This window comes from Motacilla alba, chromosome 3, assembly GCF_015832195.1.
Source record: "Motacilla alba alba isolate MOTALB_02 chromosome 3, Motacilla_alba_V1.0_pri, whole genome shotgun sequence".
NCBI classification, from domain to species: Eukaryota; Metazoa; Chordata; class Aves; order Passeriformes; family Motacillidae; genus Motacilla; species Motacilla alba.
In genome coordinates, this window is record NC_052018.1 from 50,516,624 (window position 1) to 50,542,415 (window position 25,792).

Here is a 25,792-nt window from a genome sequence, read left to right on the forward strand (position 1 = left end):
TCTTCTATAATTTGAATTTGAGTACGGGCTCAATTAGTGTATATATAACCATTTTATCTAGCAAAGTTGTTTTTCAGGAAATTTGCAGTAATGTTTAGTTTTTCTCCCAGGAATGTGGTAATGATATTGGATAAATCTAAATTCAACATTTGTGGTTTCCGTTGGCCTTCCAAAACACTGTATCATTAATTTATAATCAAAATATTTTCAGTTTCCGGACATTCTGTAAAGCAAATGTTATTGCATGTATTGACAAAACATAGTATTTTCCCTTCTTCTTTAGCCAAATAATAATTTTAAAGATTCGAATTTCATTCACAACAAAGGTTAATAATTCTTTATTACATAAAACTTTTTTTTTTTTTAAAGGCAGGAATAATTTTTTCATTGCATGTATTCAAACATCCCATTTTCTCAACATTACCCACAAAGCCGGAACAGAGAATTTGGTTTCCATTTGTTGACTTTTCATGCACAATGAATACACAATAGCAGTTGTTTCTAAATATGAAAGAAAAAAATCCCTTTGTCAGACCCAAGCAAAATACAAAGGCTTTAGGACAGTGCTACAGGGAGATGACAGACAATGAGTCAAGAACAGGTTCAAGGCTTTATAAGGTAGAAATTCAGCATCTTACAGGTGACCTCTGAAGCTGCCTTCTGCTTACTGAAAATGAGGCTGTGCACATAACCTGTCTGGGAAAATCTGGTTTTCAAAAGTAGGCTATGTCTTATTGAAAAACTATATTCTGAAAACGCTTCTTATTTATTTTACAGTATGTACATTTCAACAGCCTGGCTGATTTTAGGTGAGACTAAGGTATCAATCAATCAGCATCCTTTTAAAGGATGTAATCAAAACTGTAAAATAAAGTGCTTGTTTGCTTCATCTATGTGTTCTTTGTTCTTATGGTCCTCATGTCTTTCAGCAGCATTGGTCGGTAGATCTCCTCCAAGCTTTCCATGTAGTCTAAATAATCACTCACTCGAAATCCATGCAGTGCTTCCTCCTGCACAGATACATATAGAAAGCATTTATTAGCTAGGAAAAAAAATGTAAAACTACAATTTAATGAATTCCAACCTTCTAAAGATAGGTCATTTTGTTCTGATTGTCAGAGCCTAGCTGTTTAAAATAGATTTTATTATGTTTTATTTAGAAATACAGATTTGGCAATATCTGCTTCCGGACAGTTTTGTGTGTTTTTGTTTTGTTTTTTTTTTTTTATTATGCACCAAGTGCATAATATAAAAAAAAACATCCCACTTCACTGGGATGTTGTTTACCTTATTTTTGGAGAATATTTCATCGAAGATTTTTAAGGAAAACAAAGTAAGCTTTAGGAAGGGAAAGCCAGGTACTAAAATATTCTTTTGAAAGAAGATTTCTACACCAGCACATGGCATAAGTTTATCTGTGTGGCTTTTATGTCCAGCTAGATTCTAATGAAAAACAAGAGAAGTGTATTTTTTAAATCAATGATAAGAGATCTTCATGAAGTGCTTAAATAAAACCAGAATAAACTCTTCTGCACCACTGAAAGTGAATAATTCTTACTAATTCCAAAACACAGACTAAAAGAAAGTGCCCTCGGAAAATAAATAGATAATGTTCCTTCTCATGGCTACTATATTAGAGGGATAAGGAGGGTGCCCCACAGAACACAGGATCCTGAAGAATGTTTAAGTGTAAAAGGGTTAATTTGTTGCTGTTATGTATTCATAATCTACTAATCAGTATTACCACTCTTGGCAGTGGTAATACTCTCCAAAAACTCTCTAGAGCCAGTTTCTGTGGACATAAGCTGTACCTCTGGTGTATTAACTGTGAATCTCTGCTACATAGAATTCTCCTGAGAACATCTATTCAGGCTTGGAAAACTGCACTTTGGCACCTGAACAGGAATTCAAAATAGTCTTTATATTTCTTCTCCTCTACACAGAAGCAAAGTGAAAGTAAGATTTTACCTTCCAAGTTGCTCCTTATGCACTGTGAGAAAGCTCACTACGGTGGAATATAAAATTATATATATGTATACACACACACATATCTGGAACTAAATGGCATGTAGTGACAGGACAAGGGGGAATGGCTCCAAACTCAAAGAGGGTAGGTTTAGATTAGGTATGAGGAAGAGCTTTACTGCGAGGATGGTGAGGCACCGAAAAGAAGTTGTGGAACACTCTGGAAGTGTTCAAGTCCAGGCTCAATGGTGTAGTAGAAGATGAATTGGAACTAGATGATGTTTAAGGCTCCTTCCAACCCAAACCATTCTACAGTTCAATTTCTTTTTTAGTTTCAATTAATTAAGACTTATGAATAGGAGGAGTACAAATAAAGTATGGTCCTTTTTTTTTTCTGCAGTGGTCACTCAATAAATTGTAGATATTCCAGTATTGCATTAATTTACATTATTTTCTCATTAATTTAACAGAACCATGCCATGTATAAACATGTATAAACATGCTGTTTATACTGCATGTGGCAACGTATGAATTCTTTCCTCTATATTTTACATATTCTATCCAACAATGCCATCAAGATACAGCTTTTAAGACACTTTGTCCAAAACCCGGGAAAACAAAACAGTACATTCATTAGACTGTGTACCAAACATTTTCAAGGAAGCTGATTGGGCTGAGATACTTTTCCATATTTAAGCAAATGTAAGTTGGATGCAAACCAGTCAGAAAACTATTATTCTTGGGACAGACTAAGATGCAGATATCTAGTTCTCAAAAAAATTTTGACAGGTGTAAAAAGCTAGCAAAAAAGACAAAAATGTCCCTGTGAACAAGAGTAAGATACTGTATCAATTTATGACTGCAGCTACAGCTATGCACTACCCTGCAAAAATTCCCCAAACCCAAACATAATTTATAATTGGGAAAGAATATGAAATTGCGAAGCTGGTTATATGGTAATTGGCATTTCTTCAAACTACCAGCTCCATCAGCTTCGTGCCACAGCTCTACAAGGTTCAGCAAGAGACAACTGTGCAAACCCACCTTTCTGGAGAGCACTTTAATGAGATTGAGCTAACACACAGAGAACTTAACCAAATGCCCTTTTAACTTAATGTGCCTATTTTCTTTGCTCATGAAGGAAACTGCTCAGTAAAAAATGCAGGAAAACTATTTTCTGGAAAATACTACAGACAATTTCCTGCCAGGGAAAAAATAAAGTATTATTTCACTTGTTTAAAATTACTAAGTGAAATTCAGTAAGAGTTTCAAATTAAGTAATGTATATTTCCTCAGTTTTCAGAGCTTTGCTTCTCCTCAGTTGAAAAATTAAGAAACCCTTACTTTCAGAAAAACCTGAAGATCTCTGGCTTCTGTGTGCTTCAGGATGTCTTGCTGTAGGTGTCTGAACACAGAAATACATATATATATTTGATAATCAGGACCAAGGAAAATACATATGGCAATGTAGTGGCAGATCTCACTCCAGTCCATGTAATTCCAGAAACACTGAGTTATCCACTGCAGACAGATCTAGATGAGAATGAAATTATATATAATTAAATCATTCTATACATTCAGTCATAATTAATCAGCTTTATGATTAATGAAAGCTTTTATCTTTTCTATACTATAGAACTTTTTCCCTATAACATTACCACAGCTATGAAAATAAAAGGGATAAAGTACAAAAGAAGCCAAGATTCACCATTTTTAATGCACAGCCTCTGAATAGACTCCTAGTGAGTTTGACTAAACATTACAGCCTGTATCCATGCATCTCACTTGTATGAGTATATTCCGGCACCTCCTGAGGTTGAGACTCAAAGTCCAATGAAAGATAAAGTGATGTTTTTCAAGATTTTGTTTTAAATGTGGCCTAAATGGTAATGGCAGTGATGAAGACATGTTCAACGTGGGTTTTCCTTTCAGTTAAAGTAGTTCCCTGCGTTATAAATGAATCCCAGCATCACAAAATAATGAGGTTGGAAGAGACCTCTAAAATCATCGAGTTCAACCTATGCCCTAACACCTCAACTAGACTGTAGCACCAACTGCCATATCCAGTCTTTTTTTATGTAGGCCCTTCCCTAAAACACATTTCCATTTAACGAAGTGAGTATGAACACAGTGATTCCTTTGCCCTGATCTAAATTACAATGTGTTAAGAGGTATAATACACATTTCACTTGGTTCTAGACCACAAATCTTCTGCTTATCATTCCTTAAAGTGTTTAAAAATATGCAGCATAATTACCACGATTCCAATTAGATGACAACCATAGTCTGGCAGTAAACCTGTTTTGAGGTATTTATTGAGGCACACAATCGCTTAAATACAACAGAACTGTCTCCACAGTTCAGAGTTTGTTTTTAATGCTGCAGTAGAACTGCAAAATCACAGAGAAGATACAGTGGCACCCATGAGTGGCATTTCAGTAACTCATTAAATAAATGAAAAAAATCATTATTAGCAGTTTAGAACAGTATCTAGTCTATTACTGAGTGCACACAATTAAGAAAAGAAAATAGTGTAACTTGCACGAGAACAGCAGATTGCATGACTGTCCCCATGTATTTTCTTCATCCTAAAGCAGGGACCTTATTACAAGCACCTTATTCCTATGCTGAGATAAATCCTTCATCTGCTACTCTTCTCTCCTCAAAAATCAAACCCCAAGCTGACTACTTTAAACAATGTTTCTACCACACTGGCATTTGCCCCCATTAAAGAGTCTGTTCAGCTGCAAATCGTGCAGCAAAAAGGAATTTTGAAGGCATAAGATGAAAAATATTTTTCTTGCCTTGGCACAGCAATAGACTTTCTCACTCTGGCAAGATGTCCTTTGCATGGAAAATCTAACTCACTGCATGGAGCTCTTTACCCTTCATCATGACTGCAATCTTTACAAACAATACTTCATCCATAGCTTTCCATACTACCAAACAATTGTTGTAAGTAGGCAAAATAAAAGCTGGTGTTATAGATATTTATTCTTCTGTTGTAACACCTCTTTGATATGAAAGAATAGTATGTTACCTGATTGTAATAGTTACAGTAGCTCATATAAAAAAGTATTTTTTCTCTAATATTACAGGAACTGCTTCCTAGTATATAACTACTGCAAATTACCATTTCTCTCCTATGGAAAATTTAGATAATTATTCCAGGGAACAAGGTGTTTTGTTTAAATGCTAAATCTGAGGATTTAGTATATATTATTTTTATCAATTTTTCTGCATGAACATGTATTAAAAGGTCATCAGCTCCCATACACTGGTATTATTCTATGAGTCAGTCACTTTCTATTTTCAGATGCTCTAAGTCACTATGTGTTCTTATATCTTACCCTCCGTTTTAGAACCACCACACAAGGGCCATTTAGAAAAAAACGACCAGTAATTCCTCAGTGTTCTAGATTTTGTAGATTTAAGTCAATAGGTTGATGATAATTTAATACACTTTGATCAGTTACCTGGGATGGAGTGAAACCAGACATGTGGAAGGCTGAACAGACAAGGGGCAATTCAGCTTTCAGCAACATTTCAACGTGGTGAGCACTGCAAAAATAGACTGGATGGATGCCATATTCCACTGTTGTAACAGGCAGGTGCATCTGGTTAACAGCAACAACAACATCATCATCAACAATGAAATTGAGAAACAAGATCACAGACTGCAGAAATGTGTTGGCTTTTAATGCATTGCTGAGAACAATATCTAAAAATATACCCTTTTATAAGTAAGATAAGTAATTCTGATTATTTTAGAGACAGGAAACAGGATAAACAAAATAGGTTGTACTTCCATCAAGAAAAACATGTAGGTAACTAAAGAAAATTCTTAATAAATATACCCTGATTGTTACTGTGCATTAGTAGTCTAGTTCCTTATTGTATACAGGCTTTGATTGTCAAAACAGGGATGGAGAAACTGTTGTTATATTTTAAACAGGAGAACAGAAGAAAAAAAAAAAGATTGATTTCTGCTGAATATTTTTCCTCCATTTTGTGGTGGAGTAGAACTTCATGATATTTCAAGTTGCTTTTTGTGTGCACATATCTTTGCAGTATGTGTGGAGGCTGTGAGTGAAATTCTATTATGTACAACAAAAGGAGCAGAGGTTTTATCACTATAGAAGGCTCTGGATATCAATGCCCAGTTCCAGTTAATGAATCCTTGGCACCAGTGGTTTTTCAGCACTCGCAAAGTGGAGCAGATTTTAGCACAAATTGCATTATGCTGGAACAACCTCAGGCCAGACTCAGTGCTGAATGAACCGATACCATCACCCCTTCTACTGACAAGACAGATCACTTGGTATTGCTACAGAAGCCTCCACAGAATATAATCTGTGCTTCTTGTACCTCAGAGTTCTCTGGTAGAGACTACAGTTTAGAGTTTATGTTCAAAACACAACATGACAATGTACAAAGGGTTTTATTTTAAATAGTTGTGAACTCCCATAATGAAAGATAGAAATGATGCTTCCTCTATTACATCCTCAATCCAGATACTGTCATTTTAAAATTGTCAATCATGTAGTATTTGTGCAGTAATACTTTTTAAAATTTACTAAATATACTCAAATTTATTAAGTAAATTTCAAAACTGTTACTAAAAAACCAAAAAAATCAGATTGACAGACTTGCTCTCTTACTGGAATCTGATAATTAAAAAAAAGGTCATTCAGCAGTATCATAGCCTTCACACAGAATTTAATGGCACTAAAAAAGTTTGTTATACTGCCAGCTTTAACATTCATTAACATTGTCTTCAGTCCACCTGCTACTTCTCTCCTTTTAACAAAACTATGAGCAAATATCAGATCTACATTTTCCCATTAATTTTTCAGGGTCATGTATTTAGCATGGGGGGCTTAAGGATAATATAAAGCCATAGAAAAGTAAACAAACTAACAAAAAATTGCCAAGAAAAAACAAAACTAAGGAGATTAATAAACTCTCATTTGTAAACTTTCAAAGGAGCCTTTCAGAATGAAACAGGTTATAAATTCTTACGGATAAATGCAGTCTTGGTAGCCAGAGAAATGCTGAAACAAGAAGACGTGAAAATTGCTGTAGAAATGTCAGCGTCCTCTCCTTGTCCCCTGACATTATGAGGAAAATGGAAGATGCAAACCAGTCATAACCAGCATAGTGCTCCTGCAAGCAGCCTGAACAGGAAGGTTAAGGAACTTGGGCAGAGATCTCCTGCAGCAACCACAGCTCTCCTCCTTCTGAGGTCCACACACAAAGGGCCAGGAGCTGAGTTGTTAGGCATGGCCAAGGGGAACGGAGCTGCACAGAAGGCAGCATTAAGGCACAGTTGTCTCTCAAACTGAATTAAGATAAACAATTTAAGCTGTTTTCCCCATATACTAATTTTTTTTAGTCCATGCGTAGTCAAGCTAAATCAGTAAAAGTAAACAAAAAGTAAGTAAATGCAAAAAAATCTGCACCAAAATGAGTGTGCTTATAAAGTGCAAGAAAGGAGAATAGTGGAGGAATAAAACAGGACTTGAAATTATTGGGGGAAAAAAAAGCAAAAGAAACACCTTAAAAATGAGATTCGGCACATTCTGACTAATACACCTGAAGTATAATTTAATAGTGGTATGCAAATTTAACAGAGAATAATACAGCAAAACTGGTTCAAAAGATGGGTGAACATTTTCTTAAGTGCATTGGGAATGCACTTAATAAAACTTTTAATTTAACTTAATAAAATTTCAAAGTAAAAGTGCTCTTTTAATTTTTTTTTCTTTCCATAAATGAAACACACCTACACCTCTATTAAAAGTACAAACCAGGAGTTCAAATTCCACTTAAGTTTTTACACAATATAACTTATACCATCAGGAAAGGATACAAAGTGAAGATACCACAGTTCTTTGCTGTTGTTTCAGAAACTCCTCACAACTCATCAACACGAAGCACAGCCCATTTTCAGCATCTTCTTTAAGCAAGTTTAAGTATTTTCCATATCTGTTTCAAAAAGTTTAAAAAAACCCCTTCTTTAAATATTTTTTAAATTCCTAAAAAGGAAGAACTCATATTTAATAAACCTGTAGAAGTTAAGCTGTCCTAAAGTTGTCCTTCACTAAAACTATGCTGCAGATATAAACATAGATTAAATAAGACCTTCTGTGCTCTACCTAGAAAGGATTCACAGCAAACATCTGCTGCTCATTATTACAAATCCTCACCCAAACTCCCTTTAGTTCAGTTTTAGAGATGGTGGTGGGGAGGAGCAAGTACTCTAACATACACCGCTCAGTTTCTTCATGTACAATATTTAGAATTAGATATAATTATTGTACGGGTAATTATTATAATCAGAATTCAAACATTAATGCTAAAGATAGCAATCTGTGGAAGTACAGGCATCTAAGCTTTTCCTTCATCACAGCTCTGCAAATTACCAGCCAAATAGAATGTTTAAATGGCATATAACTAAGCTTAGCTAAACAGAACCATTTAGAGAAGTAATGCGAGGGGAAGAAAAGACACATAATTCAGGATAATGCAATTTTATGGTAAATCTTACTAGCACGTTACCATTAGTCTTCACAAAAATAGAAGATAATAACACACATAAACTGTAAAGATAATTAAATTATGTACTAATACCTTTTTCAATTCCAGTTAGAATTCATTTTCTTAAAGTTTATCTTAGATTTAAATGCTATAAAGCAATGAGTTGATGGATTAAGTATTATTAAAGTCATTCCATGAAAATCAAACAAATCCTAGAAATACTCCAGGGAAATATTTTAATACCATGTACCTGACTGTCATTTCAACACCAAGCTGCTGCACAGATGAAAGGTTTTCTTTCTTCACATCTGCATCCATGGCTAAAACAAAATAAATTAATAAACTATTATAAGAAATATGATTTGAACTGAATACTAATATAAAGCTCTTTCTGTGTATGAATACAATTCTGGATAACTGCCTCCTATTCAAAATTGTTTTGGTAGTGTTTGCAAAGGATTCATAAAAAATCTCCATTCTTCACAAGACTTTTTTTAAAATGAAAATGTCCCTTGTTATAAGGAAATCTTCATGGCTGGTATGGTTATCATTACATTCACAGCAAGCAACATCTTTTTCAACCCTGTATCTTAGTAGAACTTTATCCTTTCTGGCCTAGAAATCAGACAAGGCAGCCTATTGTGATCCACTTTCTTCCATTCCAGAGGCCTAAAAATTTCCTAGCTGTAATTCCAACTTTATTAACAAAAATTCTATTCAGATATGAATCACAGAAAACTTTAAAACTTAGATAGATTAAATAAACTAAATCCTATATTTACATGCATTTTTTCATACAGTAAAATATACCCCATTTTTTGCAGTTGTTTAAATTAAAAATCCAAGCTAGAAAAAATTAATATATAAGGATTTAAATCAACCACTGCTGTAGCATTTCCTTAAAATTTTTAATTCTAAATTAAATTTTAAATGGGCATTTTCCCTATCAGGTACATGTTATTATCTAAGATAACTATACAACAGATAAAAATTGCAGTCTAATAATATTGTGAGTTACAAAGCTGAGGGAATAAACCTTGAATATGCTTCTTTGAAAGTGCTGCTTAAAACCAGCAAGAAATGAAACTCATTAAAACCCTTATTAACTTACAACATTTGTTTAAAATGTAAATAATAGATATGGCAGCAGAAGTTAAAGTATTTTCATGTAAATGATAAGTGTAAAAATCTAATTAAGCAAATCACACAGTATGTGTGTATGTGATTCTTATGTATTTTTTTTCTATATCCTCAGACAGAGAGAGAAATCAAAGTGAAGGATTCTCTGGCTATTCATGTAGGTAAAGACTCTATGTTCCTGCCACATAAACAGGGACTAAGGTATTAAAGATGAAATACTTACAATTTCAGGGAGGAAACAAAACCACAAAAATCCACCAAAAACCAAAAAAAATAGGATTCCATCTGCTCATAGCAGATGAGGTAGGGCAAAATTTTTATGAAGAAATAATACAGCAAAATACACTCAAGAATAAAGCAATAAAATTCAGCAGAGGATTTATGGCAAGAATAAAACCCCACTCTGTTTTGTAACTTTCCCTGAGAACAATAATTTAAGTGTTAGGGTTGTGAGAAGTTAACCTTGTACTTTTGACAATATATTTATACATAACAAATATCAACTGCTCTTTGAATAAAATTATCTTATTCAATAATCTGATGGGACTGAAACAATAAACACACATCAGAGAGGTTTTCTGCAATCCAAAGAACAGAAGTTCAAATATCTTTTGCATGGCATACCAGCAGCACAATCTTTGGAAGAATACATGTAAGTTCACAGGGTATTTCAGTAAAAACCCCACAGAGATAACTGAAACATTTGTAACTTTTTACAGCTCCTCTTCCAAGCTACCTGTTTACGCAGGCTGCAATTGCCATACCAGTCAATATATTTTCAAGATTGTGCGTGCAAGTGGGAAGGCAAGAGGCATACATACCTCCTAGGAAATAGGGGAAATTTAAATGAATTGGCTGTGGCTAATGACTAATTCAGTCCTAACACCACCATGTTTAATGGCACCATAGGGCAAGGAGAGCAATGAACTCTAAGCTCCAAGGCAGTCCTGCTTCCATTTTGAGGTGGGTCCTCTTGTGGGTAGCAATGCAGGTATCCCAGTCCAGCAAGGGTGTAACGAGGAAAAGCTGTATCACAACCCACTGTGTGAGCCCAGTGTCCACTTTGTAACAGTTTATACCAAGTACTGAATGCTCATTGTCCATTAACATCAAAAGAAACCCAACTGACTTCACTGATTTTCATTGACTTTTCTTTGTTGCAATAATTTCTTAGTGGCTGGAAAGGGCTTTTTTTTTTTTTTCCCCACAACACTTCCTTCTGATATTTTTCTCTGTATTGTGAAGGAAAATAAAATTAACTTGAAGTCTGGGCTGAATAATAATTCTCTAGCACACAGTACCTTATCAAGGCACAACCTCTTGCTTTCAGACACCACTGTATTCTACATAATGACAGCTCTGTATCCTGCTAATCCAAAAATTGTGCTTCTTTGTCCTGGGTCAAAAGTTTTTATTTTCCCTTTTGTTTATTACTTAACAAACTGGGAAGACTAGACCTAAGAACACTGTAAAGTCGTTTAGAACACACGAAGGACTACTTTCCACTGATTAAAAACTGGACCTAGAAACCTTAAATGCTCCATTAAACTTAGAAAAATGCTATGAAAAACAAATGGAATATTTAAATACTGTATATAGCAACCCATGGAGAAAAAGCTTGCTTGTTGTGACTGTACTATTGTGATGATGCCCATATATCTGATTTAATGCACTGAGTTATTTTTATACAAAAATTTTTTTGACAAATATTTTTCAATACACCTGATACAACTGTCTTGAAACATAAAAGGTTTCATAACAAAAAGGCATGGAGAAAAATCACTTCTCTAAATAAGAATGCCATTCATTGTCAAAGGCCAGACCACCTCTCTGAACTGTGAATTAATAATATGATACAGCAGTCTGGCTATTATTAAATTGAATGAACAACATATTTTGGCAGCTTCCTCTTTATTTATTTTAAAGCAAAAAAAATCTATGTTGAGCAGATATTTCACATATTTTTTCTTCAAAAATGAAAAACACTGTAAAACAGAAGGCAAAATTAAACTGGTGACTTGAAGGATATCAAAACTCTGTAGGAGCTGATTTACAATATAAGAAAATTCTTAGAAAGCACCTCAATGGGCAGCACTTTTCAAAATGTTTTGTAGCATTCAGGAGCACAAAATGAGACTCCCATGAGGCATGATTTTTGAAATTATTAAACTCCGTCTATAGCTATAAGCACTCCAGCATAAGTTAACTGCCATACATAGTCCTGTGGAATTCTTTATGATCCGCCTACACTTCAAGTAAGTTTACAATTTATATTAAAGATTGCTTTCTTATTCATTTTTCCTCTTACCATGACAAAGCTTTTCTGTGCTTAATTCAGAAAATGTGCTACATTGCATTCATACTGAAATGACAGGATGCCAAGCTGAAACAGCTTTACAGCATATGTCATGTAACTTGTATGGTATTTGGTAATATTTAATTTATTTCCCTGTTTAAAGTGCTGTTACACCAAAGATACCACTGGCTTCCCTTTTGTCTTAAGTAGAAAATATTACTGAAGCTGTCACTCACGTTATTGGTTTAGCTCTTTCAATTCCTGGTGCCCAGGCCAAATGGTTTTATGTGTGTATAAATAATCTTTGGAATATACTAATGGATGCTAAATTTTAACTTCAGTGACAGTAAGAAAGATTAGGTTTCTTGCTATGGATGAAAAAGACTTTTGATTCAAAGAAAATATTTAAGTAAAGGTTCTGCTAACAACTGAAAATACCATGATAGCCAGAGCCACCTGCATGATTCTCACAAATGCTTTAAAATACTTAGAAGTATATAAGCATATTTGCTATCACACTTCTAGTCCATGGCTTTGTCCATATAAACTGAAATTATGGCATTTGTAATTTTTTCCTATGATTTATTATTTTTGTTAACAAACCAGCAGGTTTTCACTTACTCTTCAACAGGTACCTAAACACTGACCCTGTCCATTGGCAGATACCCAGGCAGTCAATATTAATCTTTCTGCTATGCCAGTAACTATCCTTTCTGATGTTCTTATGAAAGTTTTCTATTTTAAACATCATTTGGACTTCTGGCAGAGCAAAATTTATGAGTTTTTCTCCATAATCAGTTCCACCATTTTGCTACTGTTTCTCCATGATGTCACCTCCTTCCACCAGGCTACCCATCTAGAACACTTCTGACAGTCTGACCTCATACTCATTGTTAGAAATGTCTATAAAATAATCTTTTTTTCAAAGAAAAGTATTACTTTTGTTGGATTTGAACTGGGAATGGAGACAATGTAAACAAGATCCAAGAGTGACTGCTGGAGAACGTTCATGGCTTCTCAGAGGTAACCTTATGCACAATTCTACTTTGACTATCTAAGTATCTGTTATGTCATCAGTACTCTTGTCATAACAATACAAGACCAAAATATTAATATCTAGAACTTCAACTTATGTAATGATCATCTCAAACGCTCAAGCTGCTTCTGGCAACAGGTTCTTTAAGAATGAACCACATTTTCCATCCAGTTACCTAAAATGGCAATGGGTAAAATGCTTTCTGATAACAGCATCTTCAAAATGGTGGACAGTTTGAAGAAGTGAATTTATCAAATGATGCAGAAAGAATGGAAAAATTGCCTTCCTTCTCCCTCCCTTTCAGCACAATTTCAGGTTGTAATCCTCTGTTTCTCATTTGCTGCTCCTTCTGAACAGCTCTATATTGATACATTCCCCCGGGTGTTTTTAAAATTTCTCAGTTTGTTACCTGACCCAACTGACCCTTCAAAGATTAAGAGCTCATTAAATGGCAGAAAGCTCTTAGAGATTTTGTTCTGTCAGAAAACTTAGGCTCATCTAGGAGAAAGAACACACCGTGACATTTGAGTTTAATGGCCAAGACCTGAAATCCCGGAGGTTCTGTCCCTTTGGCAGTAAATGACAGAGCTGTTTCAGAGACAAAGTCCAACGGAAACAGAGGATTCGACTGCAAGATCATCTGCAAAAGCAGAGTTCCCAAAAAAAAACTGCTGATCACAAAATATTGCAGCAGTCCCAGGTGTCTGCAACACATCATGGTCTGCAACACTTAATGAAGATCAATTAAGCACAAATACCAATACATTAGATGACTTCACATTTCTCTGATAAATGGGTTGTTTAAACCTTGAGAAAACTATGACATTTTCATAAAGCACTTCTGTTACATTGAACTGGAATTTGCTAACAGAAAGAGCAAGAGGATATTTTAGAAACTTTAGGAACTAATATATAATGCATGGTATTTACTACTACTACAGCAAATTTGAGTTTCTTGCCATTTTATTACCTATTACAGCTAGACACCAATGATTTGGTTTTCAATGTTTTAGGGTTTATAAGGAGAAAGAAAAATAAAAGCAAACTAGAAATTATTAATTCTAGGAAAGGGGACAGAGAGATCATTAACATATGCACAGATTCAGTCATCTGAATAAACATCACAGTAGTATTGTTGCTGCTAGCAGAAAGTAAACTTCATGTAAGATTTGTGTTACTGTTTATAATTGAATATTGCAACTGCATAGTATTTTATCAGATATTTTTTCCTTCTCTCTTATCTTGAATATGATAACAACCCAATCTAATTTAATTTTTCCCTATTTGCAAATTTTATAAGAGACTGAAATCCTGAGGGGTTCCATGGCAGATGGATGACTGTGTTATTCTAATTACAACTAGCTACAGGTTTACAAGGCTGTCATTTTTTTAAGATAATCAAATTCTAATTTCAGGATTTAAGATAATCAAATTCTAATTTCAGGAAACATGATAAACGCTGAATATCTATGTGCTGTACTGAATCCACTTTCATGAAAAATGTGACTTTTCTTCATTGAAATGAAACAACTATTAGAAACGGGCTTTCAGTTCCTAAGACCCAAATTCATTTACAAGAATGGTGGATACATACCATTGCTAAGTTCATGTTGGCTTACTTAGATGTGGACCTAGAAAGATGTTACCTTCTAACAACTCATTAGCTTTACTGCATACAGAAGAATGTCTCTACTGTAACTAGTTTTAGGATTTAGGTTAGATGCCTCTTACAGGAGTATATGAAAAACATACTGTGAAATAACATGGCATTCAATAATTCTCCTTGAAGCAATTGCAATGCTTCATAAAGACTACCAGAAAACCTTGGGAGATGTACAGAAATCTGGCCAATCATTATTCAATCAGTGAGAAATCTAATTTTAAACAAATAAGGTCTGATAAAGATTTGAGTGTGTTTTGTTGTCCCTTTGGTATAAACATAGGAAGCATAATGCATCCTGGATTCTCAATGTGCATCACCCTCCCTTCATAGGAAGGCCATACTGTTTATTTTATGATGTAAAAAAGAACCCAAAATAAACTAATTTTAGCTATGTGACTAATTCTTAAAATTGTGCCCTTTTACTGTTTCAGAGTAGAATTAGAATATGATCACAGATTCAATTTTAGATCCAGACTTTTGTTTCATGTCAATCAGCATAAATTTATTGGCCTAAACTTACTTCCCTGGTTAACTCTTACTGCTACACCTGTCTGGAAGAGGTGCTATGAAGTTTTAATAACTGTTTTCCTATAAAAGTTAAAAGAAACCTTTGATTATACATGGTGTTTGCCTGAGCAACACACTTTTCTGGGCTGGAGAACTCTTCACAAAAGAAGTCTGTGATAATGCTGCTGCTGACAGGGAAAGAACTCAATAGGGCACCACCAGTCCTCTGCCTACCTCTTACCACCACATTACTGACTACCCTTGCAAAGACTTCTTATTCTCCCATTTCCAAGCTTTTCTTCATTAAAGCACATGGAATATCAAAAGCATTTGCACATGGAAACTGTTTATTAGACAACCTGTTAAATGTGAGCCTTTATTTGACAACCGAACAGGCAAACTTATCCAGAATTAATGTCTAGTAGTGCCTGTGTAAGACCCAAAAACCCCCTCATACAAAAAATACAAAAATAAATATTAGAGTTGGTTTACCATTAAAAGAAAATCTTTAAGACTCAAGAAAACCAAGAACTGAGGTTTTCACTATGCTATCTTTGTATCTGTATCTATTCTTTTGGATTTTTCATTCTAGATAATTAATTGAATATATGCAATTGTCACAGGATTTTCAAACTTCTTTTTTTTCGATGTTGACATTGAATTTTAGATAAATAATGCAGTGGTGATGCCACCTCTGTCTAATCAGTGGTTCATGGTGAAATCAACTATATAGAAGATCTAGGTTCAACCTTCCTGAATGTATTTTAAATGCCAACTTTGACCAGAAGATTGAGAGGAGTGGATTAAAGGTAAGGTACTTGATGACTAAGGGAATGGAGTAAGGCCTACTGCTTCTCTTTAGAGATCTTTCACATTAGATGGAAGCACTTAGCTATCATAATTAAGGAAAAGCAGGACTGCTGTCTTTGCTGGGCAAGGCATCCATTCAGAGGATGCAAGTCAGATGTTTCTTCTTCCTCTAGTTAGTTTTTCCATGTTTAGCTTTTAAAGGAACAACCAAAATTATTTTTTGAATTAGGAAGTCTCAGAAATATGTAATTAGAAAGCCTTTTGAGTCCATGGAATTATTTCATTGCTCATTATGTCTCATGAGAAGTTGAAAAGTAATACAGAACAAGACAAATATCTTGTCCTTGAGAAAGATATCAGTATCTTTTAAGAAAAAATAAAATTGTGATAGAAATAACTGTCCCTTCAACAACTCTCTTCATAAAGCAAAGAGACAGATTCTCAAATGAAATTAGGGTATCCTGTTAGCAAGCTTTTGGAAGGTAAAGGCCACTAAATATACAGAAAGACAGCTTCTAAAATTTCTAAAAGGGTTTTATGCTTTGAAAGTTCAAAGGCAGGCCCCAAGTCTCCAAAGATACTATATCTGCATACTATAGATAGGAGAGTAAAATATCAGTATAAACAACAGACTCTCCCCAACGCAGGCTTGATTCTCCACAGTTAGTAACAGAATAAGTACTCTAAAGGGCTGAACTACAACCTGAGAGAAGAGTTGTGGATAAACACTGAAGAATGAAAGTGCATCTTCCAGCAGATATTAACATTGGTTCTAAATCTTCTAATTTTACCAGTGCTTCAAAGTATTAAAACACATTACTTTACACTCAGAAGAAATCAACTTTATCATTCATCCTTTATTCTTGGCTGTAAGCACAACATCTGTACAATACTAACACTCAGATTACTCTGGCAACAATAGCAGTTCTTTAATACATATCCATTAATACAATAAAAGTGTATATCTTTGTGGGGCTTTCAAAAGGTGAGCCAGACTGCTTACACCATCTTAAATATTTATGCCACCAGCTTTGCATATCAACTATAATAGGTGTCAACAAATACTCTGAATCACATCCTCACCTGCTCTGCATCATCTTTCCATTATAAACACAGAAATGTGAAAGCCCATCACTAATAATTATCTGTTCTGTTCACTCAAGCACATAATTTTCTTCTCCAAAGTGAGGTATTTCCCACCAGTGAAGTAATGAATTTCTGAGCTGTTAAAGAACATTTTAAACAACCCCCAAAATGATACAGATACATTTAGAAGAAAGACAATTTAAATATGAAGAAGCTGCATGGCAATAAATTATTAGGAGACTGACCTTTATAGCTTCCTGTGCTGAAATAACAATCTGTTTTGCTTTCAGAAAGATGTGACACGAACTTTTCAATTAATTCTGCCAAAACTGCAAGAAGTAAAAACCCATTAAAAAATTAGAGGCAACAAACAAAATATGGAACTATGTCACCTAAATAAATGACAATATGTGGGAAAGTAAAGCTATTCAAATTCCTGCATATTTATTCATATTTTCATGGGGAAACAACTCAAAACATGCATTGCACTTTTACATTCCTAACACCATTCCTAACTTAAATTAAATTTTAATAGCTTTACTGAGAATATATTCAGTGTAAACAGAAAGAGAATCTCATATTATCTTCATATCCTCCAAGGATTACTTTAGAATTTGTTACATGGTTTCAATATGAAATGAAAATTAACTATAATTAAACTATAATATCTTACCACATTTGTCTGTGTATGGAGACGGGAAAGGAAAACAATAAAACGAACAAACCACAAAGCCAATCAACCAACCAAATAGCCGAAATAAACCCAACAACCTACATAGAACAAAAAGCTGACACCATCCCAAAATTACGCTAACAAAAGCACATGAAGTATAAGGGCTGTTTCCAACAAACTTCAATATAAAACTACCTATGCCATCACAAGATAAAAATTATTCACTTAAACTTATGCAATAGGAGTATTTAATTTTGGAAATTCTGTATTTAATGATGACCATAATATTCCTCTTCAGTTCTTGCTATGGAACTTTGAGTTTGCAGACACTGTACAGCTAAGTCCAATACTGACATCTGCTCACTATGGAGGACATCTTATCTCCCACCTTGATAGGATGTTAGCCAGGAAGTTAGCAAGATCTCTCAGTGACAAATCATTATCCAAACTGTCCCTGATTCTTCAATTCCCCAAGTCCAAGGCTATGGCAACTGAACACATGACACCATATAATTTTAAACAAAGGTTACGAGGAAGCCTTTACACAAACTGCACAGAGGAGGCCTGCATGAGGTAAGCCATACTAGGAATTTAGGATAGCAACAATGAACTTATTTTATAAGCAAATCCTAAACCACCTGCTGTTGGCTCCATAAATAGGATATAAAGCATACAGATATGCATACTGATACTTCTCACAAGAATGCAAAGCAAGGGAGCGTATTTAGAGAGTAAGAACTGCTGCCACCTGTGGGATTTCCTGCTGAAAGACCATGTTACCATTTCCCTGGCAGCACTTCCAGTTAATAGCAATGCAGCTTCAGCTCCTGTTCCCCCATTCTTGCACATAACTCCAGGCACCCACTGCCCAGGTGAGTTTGCTGGTTTTAAATTGAATAGTTCAAAGAATCATAGAATGGCAGAGGTTGGAAGGGACCATAAAGAACATCCAGCACCACTAGTACCAGTACTACTACACTGTTTAAGCAGACAGTGGTGGGAGCAGCTGCAGCAGCACAAGTGAGGCAGAGCAACGACACATGCTGGAGGTGGCAACGGAGAAAGCAAGAAACCTCCTGAGCTAGCCATGATGACAGGAAAATTGGCACAAGCAGTTAAAGAGCAGTGCATTCTCTTCTGGGAATGAGGAGGAGGAGAAAGACAGAATTTCCACCCACACTCTAATCCTTGTTATGCCAGAAAAACAATGAAGAAAAAGATATAATAAAGATAATTAATTCTTCCTCCAATTATTTTAAGCTAACATACTGACATTAAATCACAATCTTTTTTGTCTTGATTAATTGCCTAAAACATTTACAGAAATTACACTGAATGAGTCCAAAAAAAGTTTTTAAAAGGTTGTGTTTTGGTAATGCTAAAGAAGTTTCACTACAACAGCCAAACATGAATTTACAGTTAGAGTTCCAACTTCAACAGTAACAAAATTAATTTTGCATTGCAAGGGACTACTAAATTAAAACTAAAAACCTACATGTGTAATTTATAGTCTTATGCACTCTTACAGTGAAATGAAACTGCTAATTAAATATAACATAGCTGCTTTTAATCATGGTTAATAAAACACATGGGGCTAAAAAAAGCAATTTACTTTACAGAAGAGTAACGATTTATTCTTTTTTGAAGAATATACAAACTCACTAATCCTCTCTAATATGCTTAGTGGAATTTGGCCCACAAACAATATAACAAATATTTGTGTAAAACAAGCAAACCTGTCTATTCCTGAAACTGCAGAGAGCAAAAAAGGAGAAATTAGACTTTAAGTTTGTAAATAGCTATATATTTACTGTATGACTATTAGTGCAGATTACTGAAATATGTCATACTATAATAATAAACGGGAACTATGTTAAGACTAAAATATCCCATAATTCAGAAAATTTAAAACCAAGTTGGGACATGGTACATTTCTTCTCTTTTTGTCATAAGGCAGCCACATGCTTGGCCTAGCAGGTGAATACTTCAATTCAGTGCTTGAGTTAATAGAAGTGAGAGTTCAACAGCTAAGCAATATTTTGAAACTCAAGCACTAAATTGATTTCACCATTTGAAAGTATTTATCTAAGTGCCTATCAGGACCTTTGAAAATATTTTCATCAAGTTTGAGAGACGAAGACACACAAGAATGTGTCTCAAAACACATGTGGTTAATACATAAATAATTGGTTTTCACAGGACACTGCCTTTTCCAAAGGACTGTCCATGTGAAATAACAAGTAGCTATTTTAATTTTTTTCTTTTAATCCTACATCATTTAGCTGCCATTTGGACACCACTGTAGAAACTGGTTCAGTGATTCTTCATTTAACTGGAAAACGAGACAGACATTTAGGCAGGTTCATTGTACAGTACAGTCAGTATTGCTGTAAAAGTCAAAATTTTCAGGTAATGTTGATTTTCTTAAATTATGGTAGCTAGGCTGTGTTAGTATTGAAGTTTTTAAGAGTCTAGAAATAACCCCATGGAAATTTAAATCTTGCACACAAAATAAACAGAATTTTAATTTAGGTGTGTGTAATCATATACAGAATAAACAGAAATGTTTTTAAATTTCTTAAATTACTGCAGTATGCTTATAAAACACCTACTTTCCTCCAGGGTTTTCTTTTTCCTTGAAGAAGAAGTGCACAAAAGGAAGGTAACTGAAACAGCTTCAAAACTGCATAAAAACACTGCTTTAAAAAAAGCATGTGGTTAAAACTGTTTTAATAGGTAACAACCACGTGCACTAACCTAATTCCTACTCTGAAAGTTTTAAGTCAAAAAGGTCAAAAATCAAAAAGCGTCAGACTTTTAAAAATCCCCTAATATAACCACTGTTACTGGATCATGTTCTATGATCCACATGTTTCAGAGGAGTTTAAAAGAAAATACAAAGGATTTTTTTAACAGCAGTTCTGCTCTTAGGCACAAGGTGTGACTCTTGGGGATGGTCCTGTGCAGGGCCAGGGGTTAGACTCAATGATCCTTGATGGTCTCTTCCAGCTCTGCTGAGTGGAAGGGATTCTGTGGTTCTGTGACTTCTGTTAGAGGCTAGAAATTCAAGAGTGAAAATCTTGGACAGATTACTTTTTTGCAAGAGTAGTGTCAGAAATTGTCAACTCCATCAAGCATACTTCAGTTTAATAAGTATATGAAAAACACAGTTAGCAATTCCATTACTGATGGCAAGAACAAGGAGGACTTTCAATTATTGTACATTAAAATGACAAATGAACAACCTACATTTTCTCTGAAAAGAAGAAAACAAGATAATAAAAATCCCGACAGCGCTTCCATTAGAGATGAACACTGCATATGTTACATCAATATATAAGTATTTTCCTTATAAATGGAAAAAACAACCCTTCAAACCAAACCAAATCTCTACACACCTGCACAGACATATATGTGCACTCACGTGCCACCGCTTACAGTGGCTCAAAACTGATTTGGGGGTCAGAAGAAAGAATTTCTGATCTGCAATTGTTTTTTCTGCATAACATAAAGACCCACTGTTTCACTCAAATTCTAATACAAGCTTCCTTGGAAAATCAAGGACATAAAAAAGCAAACATCTGATTTGTATTATTCTAAAAACTTCTTGTGAAAATAAAATATCAGCATTTTGTTATCCTGAACTAAAAATATGACTACAGCATACAACAGTCATGGGTTCTTTATCTTATGGGGAAAGTCCTGCAGTTAGTTTCAACTTTTTGTTGCAATTGCTAAAGGCTGCAGCACACGTACATCACAAACAATGACACTGCCTCAAAGACTCACTGTATTTTTTGTGAACACGTTTTGATAGAGCTATCTCAGATGATGCAGAGCTCACAAAATATTAAAGGATTCCAGAACACTGTGTTTACTGTAACCACTCTGCTTCCATCAAACATTTCACTTACAAAAGCTGGAGAAAATTCTTATGTTTTACAATAAGTTCTCACATGCAAGTTCAAGAGCTGCTATATTTTCTTTTCTTGGTTGGTTGGTTTTTATTAAGAAAAAACGATTTGTAGGTAAATTAATAGGCCCTAAAAATATTGGAGATCTAAATCCACATCCTCAGGGAGATAGGTGATGGAAAATCTGAAAGACTCTATGAAGCAAGTAATTTTAGCTGAGTTTACTATCCCTATCCACATCACATATGAATATAAAGCTTGAGAAGAAGAGGATCTGGGGACAGAGTATCTCATTATGAAGGGAAGAATGTTAGCCCATAATTGACATGATCTCTGCAACACCCTTAATTTATTTTGCTTTGGGTTTAAAGTCTCCTAAAAGGGGAGTGGAATAAGGATGCTGAATCTGCCCGGAAGTCAGATGCTGATACAATGTTAACTGGGAATGGACGAAAAAAGAAGTTGCTGGAATAGAAAACAATATTCTGTCATACCTGAAGGACAAAAACGAGGAGATAATTGAAAAAGGCATGGCTAAAATAGTCAAGATGAGATTCTGGTTCAAGAGAAAAAAACAAAACAACCACAAGCCACCTCTCAGTCATGTGAACTATTTGAACATGCACTATGCTAAGCCAAGATTCATACAGAGTAATAACTTTCTTCATAAATCTAAGCTATTGTTCAGAGGAGTTGATTTGCCTGCTTCTTTTTCTGCCAAAGCTTAGATGATAATACACAGAAAGTTCTTTTCTAGATGTACTAAAGGCATTTGAGGGAGGCCACAAGTACTGTAATGAGCAGTCCAAAAGAAGACACAACATAAGAAGACAAGCCTGACCAAAGGCTCTCCCCATGGTTCTCTTGCTGGTAAGTGACACAAAGAAAACAAGGAGCTATACACCCTAACACCCACAGATCTGTGGCACCTTTATGGAAGGAATGACTGGAAGAATGTCTTTGTCATAGCTTATTGCGCTTAGAACAGAGTGTAGGAGCTGGTTGTCTACAATGTTTTGTTTTAGGAGACCAAGAAAAATCCCAGACTTTTAGTCTGCACTGATGCACTGAAAGACATGCAAGCCTGGGAAAGTTTTTATCTCCTTTTAGCAGTCCAATAAAGCCTTTCAAAAACTGGATTTTGGTGTTTGAGCACAGAAATTACTTAAAACCTACAGTCAGAGGTGATGCTTTAGCAGAGAAAACACCAGTCTAAGGACATCCCAAAAGCAATGCATTACCAGAGCATTTAGCACAAAAGTATTGACCAAGTTGATGGGAGAGTAATCAACATGGGAAGGGTGAATTAGAGATATTCATACTGTACAGTTTGCTCAAGAATTTTATGATGGAGTTCAAGCAGGTTCTATAGATTCAGCATCTGGTAATTCTGGCACCAGATCACAAAATATTTTGAACAAATCAATACACATTACTCTATACAGTCCTTGAGTCTAATGCTCATTATATTCTGGTTTAACTCCTGTTAATGTCAGTCCCCCATAGAATGGGCCCAGTAAAAAAAGCACAAGTGTACATCTTTGTTCTGTAAACCATGGAGATTGCTCCATCTGCAGCTATAAAGAAAGCTTTGATTTCTGGGCATCTGGACTGAAGTCTCTCACTCCTCTGAAATTTGGGTATCTTTTGCATGCTGCAAGAGATACACAGCAGCACAGCTGTCTCTTGTAAAGTGGATTCAGTGAACATGATGTTGTCTCAAACCACAGAGCTACAGATATTTTGCTGCTTCTGAAATATCTCCAAGCAGATACAGAACATCTGAAGATATTTGCAACAGCCAGTTTTATTAACTGATTGTCTAAATAACATAAAGGGAAACCTTGGGCACCTGTAAACAAGTTAGACCTACATACTGATCATAATCAGAATTCCTATGGGAATGGAAGCCAGCAATTTCTGAGAACACCTCGCTTCTTTATGGCTACACAAGCTTATATGATATCACAAGGGAATTGAATTACTTCTGATGATTTATGTCATATGAATGATCTGTGTTTTTGCTTTGGCTGCTTTGGTTTTTTAACTGAGCTATAGCAACGCTCCTGCATGATCACACCGTTCATTAGAAATACATATGTAAATTAAGAAAAACCTGAATTAACGAATTCTTTGATGTTTAGTATGGCTTAATTCTGATATATTTTTACAGAAATTGCCCATTAATATAATTTCCCAACCCATGTTAACCCATTCACTAATCTCTGAGAAATGTTTGTTTTCTTTCAGGCTTTCTTTTTCATTTTCTCAGTATCTTGATAATGGACCCTTTAGAGATCTGGAACAAAGACTTGTATTTGAGCCCTCTTTCTCTGTCAAATTTCACTGACAACAAGGAAGGATAACAGTTGTAATGAGAAAAACAGGACATAAAATGCATAAACCTTGCTTTCTTGGGAAAATACCATTGAAAATGTTTTCATAATCAACACAAAATTATGGACTACTTCTATAGATAAGGTACTCCTCAAAGAAAATAATAAGAAGAGTTTCTTATTAATGGTCTTTTGTCTGCTTTCTTCATACTCACTTGGTCCACTGATGCTATCTGGTCTGGTTTTCATGACTTTGCAGAACTGTTTTCTACAAATTTCTGCCCATCCGGTTGGCTTGTCTGGACTTTTTAAGAGTTTTAAGAGCTTGTCAAGATCTTTATCTAGAACAAATGAAAAAATAGTGTTATTCTTTAATGATCATACACTGACAGAATAGTATGAGTTGAAAGGGACCTCAAAGATCACATAGCCTCAATTCCATTGCCACATGCATTTTTGGGAGACCTTATAAGAAAAGACTACATAAATATGGCTTTTCCTAAGACAATTAAACTGGAGAAGCAGTCCTAAAGCTGATGACATTCTGCTTTATACAAAACATTCTATTTACTGATGGGTTTTTGTGCTTATTTTGGCTGGGGTAGAATTAATTTTCTTCACAGTGGCTGGTATGGGGCTACGCTGGACTTGCGCTGCACACAGAGCTGATAATCTAGAGATGTTCTAGAGATCTGTGTAAGCAGAGCAGAGCTTACGCAGATCTGGCCTTTTCTGCTTTCATACTGCTATCCTGGCAAGGAGGCTGGGGATGCTTGGGAAATTGGGAGGAGACACAGCTGGGACATGTGACCCAAACTGACCAAAGGGATATTTTACACCATACCATATGCTCAGTATATAAAGTGAGGTGAAGAAAGAGGAAGGGAAGGAACATTCTGAGTGATGTTGACATGATGACAGTTGACATGGTGGTATTCAGTCAAAGGCTGGACTCAATGATATCTGAGGTGTTTTCAAACCTAATTAATTCTGTGATTGCATTTGTCTCCCTAAGTAACCATTACAGGTGATGGCATCCTGCTTTCCTGCAGATGGCTGAACACCTGCCTGCCACCCAGATGCAGTGAATTAGTTCCTTGTTTTGCTTTGTCTGTGTGCATGGCTTTTGCTTTTCTATTATACAATCACAGAATAAGCCAAATTGGAAGGGACCCATCAGGATCATTGAGTTCAACTCCTGGCCCTATGCAGGGCACCCCAAAAGTCAAACCATGTGCCTGAGAGTGTTGTTCAAACACTTCTTGAACTCATAAAGGCTTGCTGCTGTGACCATTCCCCTGGGAAGCCTGTACCAGTACCCAAACACTCTCTGGATGAATAGCATTTTCCTGATGTCTAATCTAAACCACCCCTGACTCAGCATCATACCATTTCCTCAAATCCTGTCATTGATCACAAGCGTGAAAAGATCAGTGCCTGTACCTCTGCTTCCACTCGTAAGGATGCTGAAGACCAAGTGAGGTCTCCCCTCAGTCTCCTCTTGTCCAGGCTGAACAGACCAAGTGACCTCAACCACTCTACACAAGGCTCCCCCTTCAGACATTCACCATCCTCGCTGCCCTCTTCTGGATATTCTCTAATAGCTTAATGTCTTTTTTATCTTGTGTCCCCATCCAGCACTTGAGGTGAGGCCACCACAGCGCGCAGCAGAGTGGGACAATCCCCTCCTTGCCCAGCTGACAATGCTGTGCCTGATGCCCCCCAGGACACAGTTTGTTCTCTTGGCTGCAAGGGCACTTAGCAACTGCCAGAGTACTTAAGTACTCTGGCTCCCAGAGTACTTGATGCTGCTATGAAATACTTTC

At 35.4% G+C, this 25,792-nt stretch overlaps 1 protein-coding gene across 5 annotated transcripts in view; it reads right to left on the bottom strand.

Moving 5' to 3' along the window:
* Positions 1 to 322: 322 nt before the first annotated feature.
* TBC1D32 (TBC1 domain family member 32) overlaps positions 323 to 25,792 on the bottom strand; it is a 74,348-nt gene continuing 48,878 nt past the window's right edge. For all 5 annotated transcript variants that reach the window (XM_038132507.1, XM_038132503.1, XM_038132506.1 and 2 more), the window contains 8 exons: positions 24,182 to 24,307; positions 17,289 to 17,372; positions 8,756 to 8,825; positions 7,838 to 7,953; positions 6,988 to 7,142; positions 5,442 to 5,582; positions 3,310 to 3,498; positions 323 to 1,010 (listed from right to left, as the gene is read on the bottom strand). In XM_038132507.1, the coding sequence (XP_037988435.1) occupies positions 891 to 1,010; positions 3,310 to 3,498; positions 5,442 to 5,582; positions 6,988 to 7,142; positions 7,838 to 7,953; positions 8,756 to 8,825; positions 17,289 to 17,372; positions 24,182 to 24,307 (1,001 nt within the window). In that variant the 3' untranslated portion in view covers positions 323 to 890. The remainder of the gene's footprint in view (positions 1,011 to 3,309; positions 3,499 to 5,441; positions 5,583 to 6,987; positions 7,143 to 7,837; positions 7,954 to 8,755; positions 8,826 to 17,288; positions 17,373 to 24,181; positions 24,308 to 25,792) is intronic.